At 43.8% G+C, this 18070-nt stretch overlaps 1 protein-coding gene across 1 annotated transcript in view; it reads left to right on the top strand.

Moving 5' to 3' along the window:
• Positions 1-3700: 3700 nt before the first annotated feature.
• Positions 3701-18070, top strand: part of PDE6C (phosphodiesterase 6C) — a gene marked incomplete at its 5' end in the record, with an annotated part of 49653 nt that continues 35283 nt past the window's right edge. Inside the window, one exon of the mRNA XM_084635610.1 lies at positions 3701-4180. Within this exon, the coding sequence (XP_084491736.1) occupies positions 3701-4180 (480 nt within the window). The remainder of the gene's footprint in view (positions 4181-18070) is intronic.

Below are 18070 nucleotides of genomic sequence, written 5' to 3'. Positions count from 1 at the left end.
TTATTGTGCGCTAATGAGTCTGTTAATTGTGCCAACACAAAGGGGTCTACATAGACATTTTACTATACCAACACATACTGTAGCACTGGCTGTTAGGCAGCCTTGTCTGCCTTCAGTTTTGCTTCTGTAGCCTGGACATAGGTGGCTGCATTTTCTCAGAATTAATGAGATAATGCCATTGTACACAACTAATCTTGGCGACGCTGGTTTCTCATAGTTAATAAAGGGGAATGTTTTTTTCTTGAAGGTATGAACTAGAACAGGCTGGAGAGTTTATAATACCCTAAGAATCACTATATAGAAAGTCCCTGCGTTGGTAGAAAAATATGATAGAAAAAGATTAGAAAATACAACACAAAGCTTGTTTTTCGTCATCCCCCCGCTTTGGTTTACTAGTGCAGTTCTTTATCATTCTCTCTTTTAAAAAGTAGCATAATGTATGTGGAAATATAAAAAATACGCTATGAATAAATGCCTCTCTCTAGAAACAAACATTAAATGTCTGTCAGGTTGCTTTCACGCATTCTGATCATATTATGAAACAATTGTGTAAGAACATAGAAAGATGACTACTTCTTATGCTGACCCTGCTCCTGTGCCTACTGGGTATGGGACAGGAACTATGTTAATTGTGTTGATCACTGATCTCTTTTTGGTGGGACAAAGATCAGGGGCCAGAGCTATTTTGATGTAGGGGCTTTGCACCATGCTGCCATAAAGTCAACATAACCAGCTCAGGGTGTAAAGGAGATGCTCCAGCGCCACAAATCCAACACAAGGTCATTTATGCCATTCACCATGCTGCTGATGTAATAAAGAAAAAGGAGCATGGCTAGAGGAAAGGGGGAAGGGTTGCCAGGATGCCTGTGTGCTACGCTGATCCTCAGCTGCATTTATGCGCCTTTGTGGCTATTGCAGTTTGGCATAAACTAGAGCAGTTGTCAGGTTGCTTTAACACAGGGCAGGAGGAACAGCATGTGCCAGAACAGAGAAGCAAGTATAAAGATAAGCTTTAAGCCATGTTTGCGCACCAACCCTTGACTTGTTCTCTGGGCAATTTGGCTGCACCAGAGGATCTGTCCCCAGATGTCTATGCTGATTCTTTTAGATCTGTCAGTTGCCTTTAGAACAGTTAACACATGTTGGCGTTAACACATCTGTGGCTCCTGGCAGGGATAAACAGTGTTTACTTTGGTGTCTCTGTTCTTTTCACATTGAGAAGATCCAAAGTGTAGGACTGGTCAATTCCATGGGCCGCTCTTGTGGAGTTCTGCAGGGTTCTATTTTGTCATCCCTTCCTCACTGTGTATGTTGAGGTTACAAGAGGAGTTTGGTTTGGGTCACAGTCCCATTAGTATGTTGATTGAATTTAACTCTACACTGTTCAGTGGACAAAAACAGTTTATAGCCATTCCGTTTTCCCAGCCTACTTCTACATTGGGATTTTTTCCCCTAAAATTTTCCACAATTGCTACCATCATTCCAACTCCACTGGTACTGGCAATAGTGAGAGTTCTAGTGGGCTCAGGGGCTCCCCAGCAATTTTAAATACAATTTAATTTAACCTTACTCAGAGCAGATATCAACTGTACACAACTTAAAACACTGAGAGAGCATTGTCTGCATTAGTGTTCCCACGATGGTTCTGTGGAGTTGAACCATTGGTAGCAACGATAGCAAATTATATGGAAAAATTCCTAGTGTATACAACACTTTAGTTCCTGGCTGAGATTTAGGCATGTTTGAGAGCTAGTCCTCCGGTTCAGTCCTGATAAAACCAAGCAACAGTGGTGTGCTTGGGAAAACAACTATTATTTCATTTATTTATTTTCAAGGTATACTCACAGTACATAGAAAGGACCATCTCTATTCTATGCTCTAAAATTGTAAAAAAGACTTCCCCAAGAATCTTCCTTCACCTAATAACTAATACCTAGAGGCTAAAAATGTATTTCTAATCTTTACCATCTGCCACCAGAGTTCTCCCAGTCTCTCTGCAGACATAATGGCAGAAGCCATATTAGTTGAGGGAGTTCACCTACCTTTTGTTACTCATGTTTGCACACTAAGAGTTTTACTGGACTTTGAGCTGCTCCTGGATTTCCAGATAGCAGCTGTAATCAAGACTTCTCATTTTCCTCTTCACTTGACCAGGATATTAGACTCTTTCCTATCCAATATAAGCCATTACACACACTTCCCATCATTGCTGCTTTTGTCACTTCTTGATTGGATTGCTTCAATACATTCAACATGGAGTTACACCTGAGGGCCATTCCGAAACTTCAGCTATTTAATAATGGTTCAGTATGTCAGCATGTTTTAACAGGCTCCATAGATTTCACTGGCTTTCATTTTATTTCGAGGTGCAGTTCAAGATGTTGGTTTTGGACCTTTACTGGCTTGGGTCCTTAGTTTCTTAGATAATATGTTTCCCCACACATTTTACCTGGACAATTGACATCAGCTGAAATATTCAGCATTCACTTGATTTAAATGTTAGCAAGCAGGTTGCAGAGTGTTCTGGTGAACTCCAGAACTCACTCGCTGCCCACCCTAGTGTGAGAGAGAGCCCAAGTGTGTTGACATTCCGGACATGTTGTGAGTCTTGTCCATTCAACCAGACTTTTCCTGAGGGATCAGGTGAAAAGAGACAGTTTAAGTTGGTTAGAGAGCACATTTAATGCAACTCTTTTATAAGATGTTTTGTCATTGTGCAATTTGTGGTTTTAATTAATGTTTTTATCGCATGGATGATTAGAGGCAGATGACTGGACAACAATAGAAATACAACCATATGTATTTCATTCATATGGAACTCTGGGCAGACTAAGGATTTTGCCAATAAGGTTTAACACTGTAATTTGCATTTGGTCACTTTCTTTATTTTACCCTTTTTTTAGATCATGTCTATGTACCAAAAGAAAAAAAAAAGTAACATGGCAGTCCTGTTTGGTTTCCTGCATTTACTGTACCAAATCCTAAGGCTTTCATTCCATCCCTACACAGGTAAAAACCCTTTGACTTGAACAGGCTTTTCCTGTGTAAGGCCCATGTATAGCTTTATAGTTCTTAACTACCTGGAAGGGAAGAAAATCTTGAAATTTTAAGCAACTTTACTATGCAACTCTGTTTTCTATTCCCTCTTCACCCCGCAATCACGTGTGTCTGTTCATGTGCATGTCTGAGCACATGTATGTACATGCAGCAATAATTTGCAAACATATGGGGAGAGATTCTAAGAGGCATTCCCCACATTAACTGTCAATGGAAACCTTTTGTACAGTACGTCATACAGCATATGCAAGAGAGAGCATGTGTGTATATACATGAACATATTTACTCATTATCACACTGCCGCACAGAGCCTAAGACCGGACTGGTTAGTTTAAAATGCTAAAATGATTCCCTTGGGATTTATGAGCTAAGAGTGCTCAAGGGTTTAGTGTCCTGACATCTCTTTAATTAGCAGCCTCCAAGATCCCACACTAAGAAGACACTAAGCCAGTGCCTTCTGTCATATCTCAAGGGTTCCAGAAGGTTTGGAAGCCACAGAGCAAGCCTACTGTACTATGCCCGTGACCGCTACAGTATGTGCAACGGACTTTTTTCCTACTAGCATCAGATTTGGACTTCTTGCTGCTGCTCCTGCTTCTAGGGTGATGCAGTTCTAAAAAGCCATAAGAAAGAGCCACACAAAATGGGTGGGATAAATAAAGACGATGTTGAGAAATACTTAGAGAACAACCCCCAGTTTGCCAAGGAGTATTTCGATCGAAAGCTGAGGGCAGAAGTGCTGGGAACTGTCTTCAAAGTCAGCCCTGGGGAAGTGAAGGATGGAGTTTCCTTCAAAGAGATGTCCCGGCTGGAGGAGTCTCATTTGCTCTTTGAGCTGCTGACAGAAATCCAGGAGGAAGCAAGCAGCATGGAGAAGATAGTACACAAGGCCCTACAGAGGCTGGCACAGCTGGTGGCAGCTGACCGGTGTAGCATGTTCATCTGCCGTGCCCGCAATGGCACCCCTGAGGTTGCCACCAGACTTTTCAATATCACCGCCACCTCCAAGTTTGAGGAGAACCTGGTGGCCCCAGACAATGAGATTGTTTTTCCTCTGGACATTGGGCTAGTGGGATGGGTTGCTCATACCAAGAAGCTTTTTAATGTACCTGATGTGAAAAAGGTAAGTGAGTGTCTTGTTCTGGGGCCTGGGTCTCTATTCCTTTGCTGAATTTCTTGTAGAAGGCCTATGGTACAGAATGGGGTTTTTGCATAGACTTGTTCCTCAAAGTGCCAAACCCCAAACAGGAGACAGAAACCCAGAATGAGAAACATGAGAAAACCAACGGCATATGAAGTTTAAAATCAGGTGGGGTCATTTTATCTAGTGTGGTTTGTTACTTCATATTTCCTGATTCAACATTTGTGATGTAAATAATTTACTGTGCAACAAGGAGGAGGACATCAGATTAGTTTGGGACTGATGTAAATTTGAATCCTTAATGACCAAGGTAGGCTCCTCTCTGTTGTCCTAAGCAAAGTGATAAATGTTCTCCCTTATTATTCCATAGTCACCCATTCAGACCGTTACTGAATAGATCAGTTATTAGCATTTTGCTTCCCTAGGTCACTGCATGTCTGGTAGTCTGAGCTGGCAGTGATTTTTAAGGCGGTGAATGAGCTGAGAGAAAAGATGGGCACAAACCAGAGTATTCAGATTGAAGTCTAGTTTTCAATGTAAAACACCCAGAAAGCTTGAGGGTGTTAAAACCCTGGCTTTCGGTTCAGATCCGTCTCTAGCTGAGACATAACTGGTCAGATCTGCTCATCACCTTTCAGAGCACCTAATCTATTTTCACAGACTCATCCTTTTCACTTGTAACTTAGACAAAGGTTACATCATAAGTATCATAGGACGAGCATTACTCCAATTCCAAATGTATGAACGAAGACAGCTTCAGAATGTCTGCTCTGAAATAAATGGGGAAGCAGACACGTTCTCTCATGGATATTGACATCTGCAGACTTGCTGAATTTAAGTTATCGAATGATGGCATTTCGTCTGTAAACCTCTCAGCACCAGACATCAGCTGGTGTAAAGTGGAATACTCCAGTGGAGCTATGCCAGTTAGATCAGCTGAGGATCTGGCTCCTCGACATTTAATTCATAGTTTTATATCAAAATTCAGTGCCGTTTTAGAGAAAGAAGGCCTGATCCTGAATTCAATGAGAATTTTGAGTGTACAAACAATGCACAATGGGAGCCTTTATGGATTGCAACTATCCATGGCTTCATGGAGATAAACAAGACATTTTACATTTAATCATATTGCTAAGAGTCAGCCAAAATCAAGGCTATTTTAATTACAAGCTTATATTGGCCTGGTTTCAGGCTATTATTAAAACTCAAGAAAAGAGACAAGTATGTGTGAAAAGAACTTTTCCTAATTTTTAAAAAACAAAAGGCTCAGACCTGCAGTCATTACATAGATTAAACTCCTGCTGAAGTCAATGGGAATTTTGGGAGTCAAAGTACTGCAGGATTGGGCCCAATATCTGACTGACTGCTAAGATGCTGCTGCTTTTGTGACACAGAGTATCTGACTTACTGCCTCTTACCGACAAATGGAGAGACTGGTGGATAATCCTTCTAAATTCATAAGGCTGATTATGTGAGAAAAGATCAAGAGGATCAAGAAAGATGTGCATTTCTTTAGACCTTGCACTGTTCACTTCATATGATCATGTGTAAGGCTGCTTGCAGTGGGGCGGCTCATCTAGTTCTACTGTTCTTCTGTTCTGTGTCCAAAAAACTGTGCCAAGCTAAAAATAATCTGAATGTTTTTAAATAAGATCACAATGTTCTTTTTGCCCCATTAGTGGTTCTGTGTGTATGTTCTGGGAACGTAATAGAGCCAAGGTCTGATGTCCAATTATTATTCAACCAACCAATTTTTAAAAGTAATTTAATATAATTAATGAAATTATTGTATTTTTACTCATACATGCATTTATTAGGGAAACTGAAGTCTATGCCAATACAGCAGCACTAGAAACTTCGGGGCCAAATCCTGGTGCCACTGAAGTCAATTGCAAAACTCCCATAGATTTCAATGGGACCAAGATTTGGCCTTTAAAAATAATTGTGCAATCCTTAAAATGATCAACATCTCCATTCTACCAGTAAAAGAGTTAAAGGGTCCAAACTCACACTCCTTACTCATGCAAAACTCCCACTCACGTCACTGCGAGGTTTACCTAAGTAGGGACTGCAGGATTGGGCTTTTAATCAGTAACATTTCTTATGTCATGGGTTAATTATAATACTGAAGCAGGAGCTCCTGCTGATCAGACCTTAAATCCTTATCATGTAGTCTTGAAAAGGGAGTCGTTTTCATTCAAATTGCATTCTGCGTGCTTCCAGGAAAACAGGTCTGTCCACTACCTGAGTGCTAAGCAAAAATATGACGATGGTCCTTTCTGGCCCTGGAATCTATGAAATCATTTACACCTATATATAGGGCCCTACCAAATTCATGGTCCATTTTGGTCAATTTCATGGTCATAGAATTTTAAAAATCATAAATGTCATGATCTCAGTTATTTAAATCTGAAATTTCAGGGTGTTGTAACTGTCGGGATCCTGACCCAAAAAGGAGCTGTGGAGCGTCACAAGCTTATTGTAGGGGAGGTTGCAGTACTGCTACCCTTACTTCTGTCCTGCTGCTGGCAGCAGCGCTGCCTTCAGAGCTGGGCAGCTGGAGAGCGGTGGCTGTTGGCTGGGAGCCCAGCTCTGAAGGCAGAGACGGTGCCAGCAGCGCAGAAGTAAGGATGGCCTGGTCTGGTATTGCCACCCTTATTTCTGCACTGCTGCCTGCAGAGCTGGGCCTTCAGTCAGCAGCCACCACTCTTTGGCCACCCAGCTCTGAAGTCAGCAGTGCAGAAGTAAGGGTGGCGTGAGATGGTATTGCCAACCTCACTTCTGCGCTGCTGCCTTCAGAGCTGGGTGCCTGGCCAACAGCTGCCACTCTCTGGTCTTCCAGCTCTGAAGGCAGTGAGGAAGTAAGGGTGCCAATACATGACCCCCCTAAAATAACCTTGCAACCCCACCTGCAACTCCCTTTGGGTCAGGACCCCCAATTTACGCTAGTCTCCCCTGTGAAATCTGTACAGTGTACGGTAAAAGCACACAAAAGACCAGATTTCACAAGGGGGAGACCAGACTTCACGATCCGTGATGCATTTTTCATGGCCGTGAATTTGGTAGGGCCCTACCTATATACAGTTTAATTTTATTTAGTGATGTAATAACAATACATAGCTATAGAATCATCTCGTTGTGTGGACGTGGCCATGGAGCGCAATGAGTGAACATTTTCACATACCGATGTCTCAAGAACATTTATGTTGTGACTTACTGACAGTAGGGATTTACCACTGCTGACCACTTTCCACTTCATATTCATTGTCTAGTATTTAACTGTGTGTCACCGATTAAGGAGAAGGGAAAGAATTCATCCCTATGTAACTTTGTTCAAGTTAATGTGCTGTGACAAAGCTCTGTCCTTGCCTCCGTGGGTCCCGCATTTCCTGGCGGATTTTGCTAGCCTTAGAGGCTCACCGTGACCCTGCATGTAACCCTTCTCTCTCTAGAGACAAGGGTCACAGTCTACTGAGCCATTTTCATCATAAGCCAGCGAGGGAGGTGAGGAGAAGTTATCCTTCCTTGCACAGTCCCTGTTGTCTCCCAGTCTCAGTGATTAATCAGGGGGCAATGGTGGTGGGGGGAACCTGGGCCCACCCTCTACTCCGGGCTCCAGCCCAGGGATGCTAATAGTATCAGCTATGGTAGCTGACCTTTTAGAAACATGACATGTACAATTCCCTGGGCTACTTCCCGCACAGCAGCCCTCACTTCCTCAAGCTCCACTTCACCCTTACCTCAGGGCCTCTTTCCTTGTGCCTGATATGGTGTGTACTACTCAGCCTCTCCAACAGCGCAACTTCCTCTCACAGCTCCTGACATGCACACCCACCTGACTAACTGGGAGGCTTTTAACTAGTTTCAGCGAGCCCCTGATTGGCTTCAGGGGTCCCAATCAACCTAGCCTTCTCCCTGCCTTCTTAATTGGTCCCAGGTGTCTTAATTGACCAGGAGCAGCTGCCATTTCACTTATCCTGGTACCAGGGATTTGTTTAGCCTGGAGCTAATATATCTATCTCCCACTACTTTTCTATAGCCATCTGGTCTTGCCCTGTCCCCTGCTCAACACCATAGAGTTGGGCAACTTGGGACGCCAGGCAGTATGCTCGTGACAGACCATCAGTGTTGCCATGGTGGCATCCAGCCCTGTGCCATATGTGGAACTGGAATGGTTGGAGGGATAAGAACCACATGGTGACCCTTGCACTCTTTTCCTTATTCCGCTGCATCCACTGGAGGGGTTCCTGGTCCGTCACAAGAGTAAATCCCCAGCCTAAGAGGTAATAATGCAGTGTCTCCATAGCCCATTTGACAGCAAGGCATTCTCTCTCGACTACTGCATATTTCTGTTCTCTTGGGAGAAGCTTTCTGCTTAGGTAGAGGACCGGTGTTCCTCTTCTCCCACCATTTGCGACAGAACTGCCCCCAACCCCACCTTGGAAGCGTCTGTTTGTAAAATAAATTCCCTGTTAAAGTATGGGGCTATGAGTATGGGGGTCATTACAGAGGGCCGTCCAAAGGTCTGTAAATGCCCCCTCTGCTGCGTCGGTCCACTTTACCATGTCTGGACCTCGGGCCTTCACCAGGTCCGTTAGGGGACTTGCCCTAGTGGCGAAGTGGGGAATAAAACGTCGGTAGTAGCCTACCAGGCCTAGGAATGCATGGACCTGCTTCTTTTGGGTCGGCCGGGGCCAGTTTTGAATTGCCTCTAGCTTATTTGTTTGGGGCTTCACTATGCCCCTTCCCTCAATATATCCCAGGTACCTAGCCTCTGCTAGCACTATGGCGCATTTAGCGGGATTAGCAGTGAGACCAGCCCGCCTTAAGGTGCACAGTACTGCCTCAACTTTCTCCAAGTGGGTTCCCCAGTCTGGCGTATGGATGATGACATCATCTAGGTATGCAGCTGCGTAACTAGTATGGGGGCGCAGCAGCTTATCCATGAGGCGCTGGAATGTGGCTGGAGCCCCATGTAGCCCAAAAGGGAGGACGGTGTACTGGAATAGCCCATCCAGAGTGGAGAATGCTGTCTTTTTCTTTATCTTCTTTGATCAGAGGAATCTGCCAGTACCCTTTTGTCAGATCCAGTGTAGTCAAGAATCGGGCACTACCCAGTTGGTCAACCAGTTCGTCGATGCGTGGTATGGGGTATGCATCAAACTGGGATATTTCATTCAGTCGGTGAAAGTCATTACAGAATCTCATGGTACCGTCGGGTTTAGGCACTAGAACAGTGGGACTGGACCACTGACTGGACCACCAGATTCTTCAATAACCCATAATTCTAACATTTTCTTTACTTCGGCCTTGATTTCTTCTCTTTTGACTTCTGGGATTCGGTAGGGTCTCAATGTTACCTTGGCTCCAGGGATCGTGCGAATATGGTGATAGGTCTCAGTCATCCACCCTGGTTTTGTAGAGAACACATCTCAGTTGCAATTAATCATGTCGGCTGCCTCGATCTTTCGGATCGGCGTCAAGTCGGATGATATCCTCACTTGCTCGTGTAAGTTATCCTCTTGGGGAAGGGTCTCCTGCATGACTAAGCATGCCTCTCGATCATGCCAAGGTTTTAGAAGATTGATGTGGTAAATTTGCTCTGATTTCCGGCGGCCTGGCTGCCGCACCTTATAGTTCACCTCTCCTACGGCTTCAGTTATTTCGTAGGGTCCCTGCCACTGGGCCAACAGTTTACTTTCTGCTGTGGGCACCAGTGATGCCTGGTTGGAACCGTCGAAGCTTCGCTTGGTTCGTTGTGTCTCCTGTGCTCTCTCCAAGTGTTCCCGTACAATGGGTGTAATTGGGCTATCCGATCTCTCATCTGCAGTACATGCTCAACTATGTTCCTTCTGGGATTTGGCTCCTCTTCCCAGGCTTCTCTGGCTATATCCAATATGCCTCGAGGGTGGTGCCCATATAGTAGTTCGAATGGAGAGAAACCTGTGGAGGCTTGTGGAACCTCCCGGATGGCGAATATGAGGTAAGGCAATAGGGTATCACAATCTTTCCCATTCCGGCTCACCACTTTCCTGATCATGGCCTTGAGGGTCCTATTGAACCTTTCCACAAGGCCATCTGTTTGTGGGTTGTATACAGAGGTCTGTAGGGCTTGTACATGGAGCAATGAACAGAGATCTTTCATCAACTTGGACAGTCAATATCTCCTTGGATAGCCCAACCCAGGCAAAGATCTGTACTAGCTCCTTAGCTATTGTCTTGGAAGCTGTGTTGCGCAGGGGAACAGCTTCTGGGTACCGGGTTGCATAGTCCAGTACAACAAGCACATGTTGGTGGCCCCGAGCTGTCTTCTCTAGGGGCCCTACCAGATCGATGGCTATCCGTTCGAAAGGAACCTCTATTATTGGAAGAGGTATCAAAGGAGCCCACAAGTGCGGGTGAGGGCTGTGTAACTGACACTCCGGACAAGAGGTGCAGTATCACTGGACATCTTCATGTACTCCTGGCCAGAGGAACCTCCGCAGGATCCGTGCCTGAGTTTTCTCTACCCCTAGGTGTCCTCCAAACAGGTGACTGTGGGCGAGACTCAATATGGATTTTTGATGTTTTCATGACACCAGAAGTTGTTGTATCTCTTGCTCCTGCATTTGCACCATGCGGTACAGGAGATCTTTCTTCACTATAAAGTGAGGTCCGGGACCCCGGACCTTCCCATCCACGGGTATCCCATCGATCTCAGCCACCTATTTCCTGGTGTTATCATATCTGGGGTCCTCCGCCTGGTCCCGCCCAAAAGTCTCTCTCCCAGGACTAACCTGCCCAAGCTCCCAGGGGCCGGCTTCTGCTTCTTCCAACGGCTCGCCACCATCATGGCTGGGGGCAGCTTCTGGCTCACCTTCTGTGGTGGAAGTTTCTCTGTTGGCTGCTAGCGTCCATCTGCCTGCTAGGGAGGTCCTCTGGCCCTGGGTCAGGATCCAGGTTCCAAGGCCTTCATGGCCTTCCTCTCTTTTTTTGTCTTCCGGGTCTTTCGGAGGGCTGAGAACAGATCCCGAGAAATCTCAGTGAACATCGGGGGTTTACATTCCCCCAGTGACAAGTCACTGTCCTCAGGGTCCCCATCTCCCTCCAACCTCTCCGGGGGGAGTACATTATCAAACCCTGGATAGTCCCTCCCAATGACTACAGGATATGGGAGTTTAGGACCTACACCCACAGTCACCTCAATGGGGTTTCCCTGAACCTCTATCTCCACTGGGATGGTGGGGTAATGGTTCATGGCCCCATGCACGCAAGTCACTGCTACGCATTTGGCTCATAGCAGCTGAATACTTTTTACCAGCTTACCCAATATGAGGGTGATAGCACTCCCAGAGTCCACAAGTGCTGTAGTCTCTACTCCATTTATCCTCACTGGCCTGGTGTAATTAAGCGGGGCTAATGCAACCCCCACAAGGTGGATAAGGGAGCATGGGGTCTCCCAATCCCCCAAGTTACATTGCATAGGCTCCTTGGTGCTGGGACACTGTGCTGCTATGTGTCCCCACTACCCACATGCATAACATCTATAATTGCTTTTAATCACTCCCCTATCCCAGGGTTAGGGGGTTTAGTTCCGGGGTTCCCCCCACTCAGGCCAATCCCTTCCTTCTGGGGTCCCTGCTGGTTTTCGGCCCCCCCCCCCGCCTTCTTCCACCTAGGACTCCCCGGGGGTTTGACTGCCCAACCTTCTAGGGTTGGGGTCGGGTGCTTGCTTCGAAAGGGGCCTTCCTTGGGTAGTCGGGTCAGTTCCCTGGCTATCATACATCTTTCTACCAGTGTGATCATCTCGTCGTACGTGGACGGATAGTTCTGGCCTACCCATTTGCAGAGATCAGGCGGCAGTCCCCTCATGTAATGGTCTATGACCAGGGTCTCCAAAATCTCCTCTGGCCTGCACACCTCAGACTGTAACCACTTCCGCACAAGGTGTATGAGGTCGAATAGCTGGGACCTCGGGGGTTTGTTCTCCTGGTATTTCCACTCATGGAACCTCTAGGCCCTTACCGCTGCCGTTACCCCTGATTGTGCCAGGATCTCTGCCTTCAGACAGGTATAGTCAGTGGCATCCATGGCAGGCAAGTCAAAGTAGGCCTTCTGGGCCTCTCCACACAAAAAAGGGGTGAGAATGCTGGCCCACTGCTCCTGAGGCCACGCCTCACGCTGAGCAATCCTTTCAAATGAGAGGAGATATGCCTCTATGTCATCTCCTGATGTCATCTTTAGCAGACAACCAGTGGCCCTCAGGGTTCGCGTCCCGTCAGACCCCCGGGCCTAGGTGATGAGGATCTTCAGCTGGTCCACCACCTCTCTCAAGAGGGCATGATCTTGGGTCGCCTGGCTCATCAATAATTGATTGGTTTCCTGCTGTAGCCACATAGACTCCTGTTGTGCCATTGCCTGAACCCAGGTGGCCTCCTGCTGGGCTGCTGTGGCTTGTACCAGAGCTCTTACCACCTCCTCCATTGTGGTACAAAGCAAACAAACAAATCAAAACAAAAAAAAATCCAAACCCCCAGTGCACTGTTTTTTTTTTAACCTTTTTCTTCCGCCACACTGTGTATGAAGTCCCACTCCTGACACCAGTTGTGACAAAGCTCTGTCCTTGCCTCCATGAGTCCTGCATTTCCTGGCGGATTTCGCTAGCCTCAGAGGCTCACCGTGACCCTGCACATAACCCTCCTCTCTCTAGAGACAAGGGTCACAGTCTACTGAGCCATTTTCATCATAAGCCAGCGAGGGAGGTGAGGAGAAGTTATCCTTCCTTGCACAGTCCCTGTTGTCTCCCAGTCTCAGTGATTAATCGGGGGCAATGGTGGGGGGCCCACCCTCTACTCCGGGCTCCAGCCCAAGGATGCTAATAGTATCAGCTACGGTAGCTGACCTTTTAGAAACATGACATGTACAATTCCCTGGGCTACTTCCCCCACAGCAGCCCTCACTTCCTCAAGCTCCACTTCACCCTTACCTCAGGGCCTCCTTCCTTGTGCCTGATATGGTGTGTACTACTCAGCCTCTCCAACAGAGCAACTTCCTCTCACAGCTCCTGACATGCACACCCACCTGACTATCTGGGAGGCTTTTAACCAGTTTCAGCCAGCCCCTGATTGGCTTCAGGTGTCCCAATCTACCTAGCCTTCTCCCTGCCTTCTAGAAAGTTCTTAATTGGCCCCAGGTGTCTTAATTGACCAGGAGCAGCTGCCATTTCACTTATCCTGGTACCAGGGATTTGTTTAGCCTGGAGCTAATATATCTATCTCCCACTACTTTTCTATAGCTTGCCCCATCACAGCGCTTACACCAGGAATTAATTTGGTCCATTATTATCTTCCAGCATATGAACTGCACAACAAAGAATTCAAGGTTGCCACACTGCTTTAGAAGATGTCATGTCTAATAATTTCTAATGTTGATATACACTGTATTTCAACAGCAACATATATTGTTAAAGTACAGTACTAAGTAATCACTTTGGGACCAATATTTAAAAAGACTATTGCACCAACCAGTGCTACACATAAAAGAAAGAAAAGAATATAGAGTAACAAAATACTTCCTGGCCATAGGGGTGAGGAAGGAATCAGATTAAGATAGTGGTATATCTAATTCAATATTAACAAAGGACCAGATTCTGCCACTTTTACTCAAAACAGTAGGACTTTGTTCTAGGAGTAGTCCCACTGAATCCACGTGGAGTAAAATACTATTCAGTTGAGTAAGAATTGCAGAATCTGGTCCAAACTGTTTAGGATTTTCAGTATGACAAGATTCTCCCATGGGGTTTTTGCCCCTTCTTTCAAAGATAGGGCTACAAGGGAAAGAAAACAAAAGGCAATATGCAAACAGGAAAGAAAAGTGATTTAAAAGTATAGGGACTATGTTATGTGTGTGCTTGTATACATACACACTGATATTAGATACTGTTCACTGTTTTATGAATTCATATTGGTAATTGATTCACACATTAGTAGGAAACCTGGTTGTTGTTTGTTTGTTTTTGTTTTGTTTGTTTTAGGTTAAATTGTTTGGGGCTGGACAGGAGATAGTTCAAATAGGAAAAGTGACTGTGGAACAAAATGACAGCAAGTAATCATTTAAAACATGAGACATTCCCCTTTTCAGCACCTGGTAACCAGTTCTTGAAGGATTATCTTTTTTCAACCTGGAAAAGTACCAATTAACGTGAGGAAGCTCCTCATCCTAACAGTTCACAAGAGAAAAACAAAGGAAAAGATCCAGACTTTCAATAATTACCTTAGTAACAACAGCAGTTCCCTCCCCGTGAAGAAAAAGAAAAGGAGTACTTGTGGCACCTTAAAGACTAACCAATTTATTTGAGCATAAGCTTTCGTGAGCTACAGCTCACTTTATCGGATGCATACTGTGGAAAGTACACAAGATCTTTTTATACACACAAAGCATGAAAAAATGGGTGTTTACCACTACAAAAGGTTTTCTCTCCCCCCACCCCACTCTCCTGCTGGTAATAGCTTATCTAAAGTGATCACTCCACAGTATGCATCCGATGAAGTGAGCTGTAGCTCACGAAAGCTTATATTCAAATAAATTGGTTAGTCTCTAAGGTGCCACAAGTACTCCTTTTCTTTTTGCGAATACAGACTAACACGGCTGTTACTCTGAAACCTCCCCCTGAGGATTAGAGACCTGTTGATCTTTGGAGCTAATAGTGTTTAATCCAGGATTTAATAGTAGTGAGAAACAGAAGGCCAGGCAGGTCTGCTGTCCTGACAAATGGTGCTTCATTATTCTCAGTGATTGGTAGAGTATATTGCTCTAATATACAAATGCAAAATAATGGATTCTCATAAACTCTTATAGCTTGAGTCTATTAGCTTAACAAAAACCAGGAAATATAGTAAGTGTAACTGAAGGCAATGAGGTGCACAGTTATTGAGCATCTTTGGACATGCATCTCTCAGTGCCAGCCATTCAATATTTCAGAATTCTAAAAGATGTTATTACTTATGGGACTACTTCAGCAAAGACAGGGATTTTGGAGACTTACAAATAAATCCAGGGTCTCAGCCTTTAAGTATAAGTACATATGTAATTTTATAGTCAGATCAGTATATTGTTTTCTTTTATTCTTTAATTTAAACCAGTATATAATATGTAAATTTTTTTTTCAAATTTATAGCTAATTGAAGGCAATATATTTGACTAAGAATTAGATTCCAGTTCAAGAAACAGTGTTCCAAATTAGAACATAGCTTTAATGGTGTCATACTACATGAATGGTGAAAATTTGGTTCAAAATAAGCCAATACTGAGAACTGTGAAATCAGAACTCTTTTTTGGATCCAGGAAACAGTTTTCTATCGTAGATTGCATTGGAAGATAACGTAATGGTCAGGTCTGAACTTCAAAAGAACAAAAGAGGAGTTACTTAGGATAAAGCAAATGATTGTCTTAGAGGCCACCATTTCCAACCTCTGGCTGTTCAGAAGAGAAAGGGTTGTCACCTCCCTAATTAACACAGTATTATAATAAGGTGTGTCTGATGGAGAAGGAGAATCTTAAACCAAGCTTTGGAAGCTGGAGGGAGATTATTAGATCAGCCTTGGGAAAGGAGTTTCCAAGAAACAAGGTCAGGATTATTAAAGATTAGAGGAGGAGGGAGAAAGAGCACTATTCTAATGCTACGGCAACTCTGCCTTCTTGAAGATCTGAAAGGCTAATTGAATTTGAAGAAGAGATCCCAAGATCAACTAATGGAGCAGAATGATCTTTTTTATTGGGAATGTTGTAACTTGAGTAGTATCTGCTCCTAGGCAAATCTTCTGAATACTGATCTTCATGAGAAAAAAATAGACTACCTCAGTTCTCATGCCCAAGAGCAACTTGTTGGAAAAGGGACACAAATTATTCCAGCCCATTGTACTAGACAATACCCATTTGACTGACAAAAAAATATTTTAAAAACAGGAACCAATTTCCATTAAGCTTCCCAGAAAAGGGGGAGGCTGCCTGTCAGCTTGATTTTCTTTATTTTTTATGAAATGATTACTTACAGCAACCATACCTACAGATTGCTCTTCTTTTGCAAAGGTCTCAAAATGGTCACTACTTTACAACAAAATTACAGAGACATTACAGTTATTTCTCTGCTTACTTTCAGCTCCAAAAATCCTAATTATCTTGAAGATATCAGGGTTCAGTTTTTCTGTGTTGCTAATAAATTACATGGCAAAGAATACAGACCAAAACTGCTTTACTCTCCTGCTTTGAAATCAATGGGAATTTTGTGTAAATAAAACAAGCAGGATTTAGCTCCAAGTGATTTAAGTTACCAAAGATGTATAGGTTTCAGAGTAACAGCCGTGTTAGTCTGTATTCGCAAAAAGAAAAGGAATACTTGTGGCACCTTAGAGACTAACCAATTTATTTGAGCATAAGCTTTCATGAGCTACAGCTCACTTCATCGGTTTTCTTACCCAAGATTAGATATGCTTCTGATTCCATTCAAATTCACAATTGAATCATCATAAGCAAAACCCAGTGCCCACAGTAGGTTGGTCAGAAAACAAGGTTAGTGTATGTAAGAGGTAAAGTAAAAAGCATACCAGTTTGATGTAACTCAGCTGTTAACATCTTGTTTTAAAAGGCTGAGTCTCTGGTAACACTGACAACAGGAATCCAAAAATAAGTGTCGCTATCACAGAGAAGGGGCAGAAGAGGCTATAGCAGGAACAGAAACTAATGGGAGGATGTAAAATAAACCAGTACACCACCCTCCTTCCAGCTCCTTTAGTAGTAGGATAAAGAAGCCAGGCAGGCCTGCTAGGAAGAGGGCCCCACATTCACTTACCCTCTTTTTCAGTTGCTTTTTCTGCTACTCCCTTTCCACCTCCCCCCCTTAAATGTGTAAGTACTAAGTTACATTCTTTTAAACATCCAGTGAACATCATATTAGTGCAGGTTTCAGGACATTGCCACTTATGACAATGTTCCCAATTTCTGATACCATTTACCCCAATGAGAAATTTACACCACTGAAATTGACCCGGAGACTTGCATGGGAGTTGAACTCGTCTACCTGAGTCTGTATTTTGCCTGTAAATGCAGTCATAAATGCTGAAGACTTTTAGATTAGCTAATGATAATGTTATAGGATAATACACATTTCTGAGTCAACACTGCATTAAATGGTTGGATGAAGTCTAGACCGTCAGAACTTTGATCTGTATCACTGTTTTTAAGTCTGACGTAAACAATAAAAAAAAAAACCCATGAAATATTTGTAACATTTTGCATAACTTTTTTGTCAGAATACATTTAAGATTTTCAGGATGTCTAAAAGTAGAGAAATAAGAAGGGGTCATTGCAAAAGACACAAGGCTTGTCAAAAAATGTGCTGTAATGTTAAAGGAGAAAACATACCTTTCATTGAAGAACCTGAGATCTGGAATGAGGCCCATGGGAGGGGACAGATACAGAGCAAATAGCTTTTCCGGGGAAAGACCAGACAGTGAGAACCTCTCTGAACTGATTTTTAAACTAAGGCTGGATTCACTATAAATGAATGGTACAATTATTCCAGAAAATTCAAATGTGGATTTCAGTTTTTTAATTTATTTTCTTCTTCAGAAGATCTGCAGTGTTTCAACTCACTTACTCTTGTTTTACCCCATAATGGGTGTATTGTATTCAGTGCAGTTACCCTTGATTCACAGTGGTGTAACCTGGTATCAGAATTAGACTCCATATATGGTAGTCTAAATATGCAAGCTGGATCTTAATTACACATGTTCACATTTGCACCAGCCTTATGAAAAATATATGCAAGTTGTTTTCAGAAATAGTGGGCCTGATTTTCCTGCCAGTTACACTGATTTTACTGCATTGCTTTCACTA

The sequence above is a fragment of the Lepidochelys olivacea genome (genome assembly GCF_965140295.1).
Source record: "Lepidochelys olivacea isolate rLepOli2 genome assembly, chromosome: 7".
Classification (NCBI taxonomy): domain Eukaryota; kingdom Metazoa; phylum Chordata; order Testudines; family Cheloniidae; genus Lepidochelys; species Lepidochelys olivacea.
This window is presented reverse-complemented; position numbering and strand designations above follow the sequence as displayed.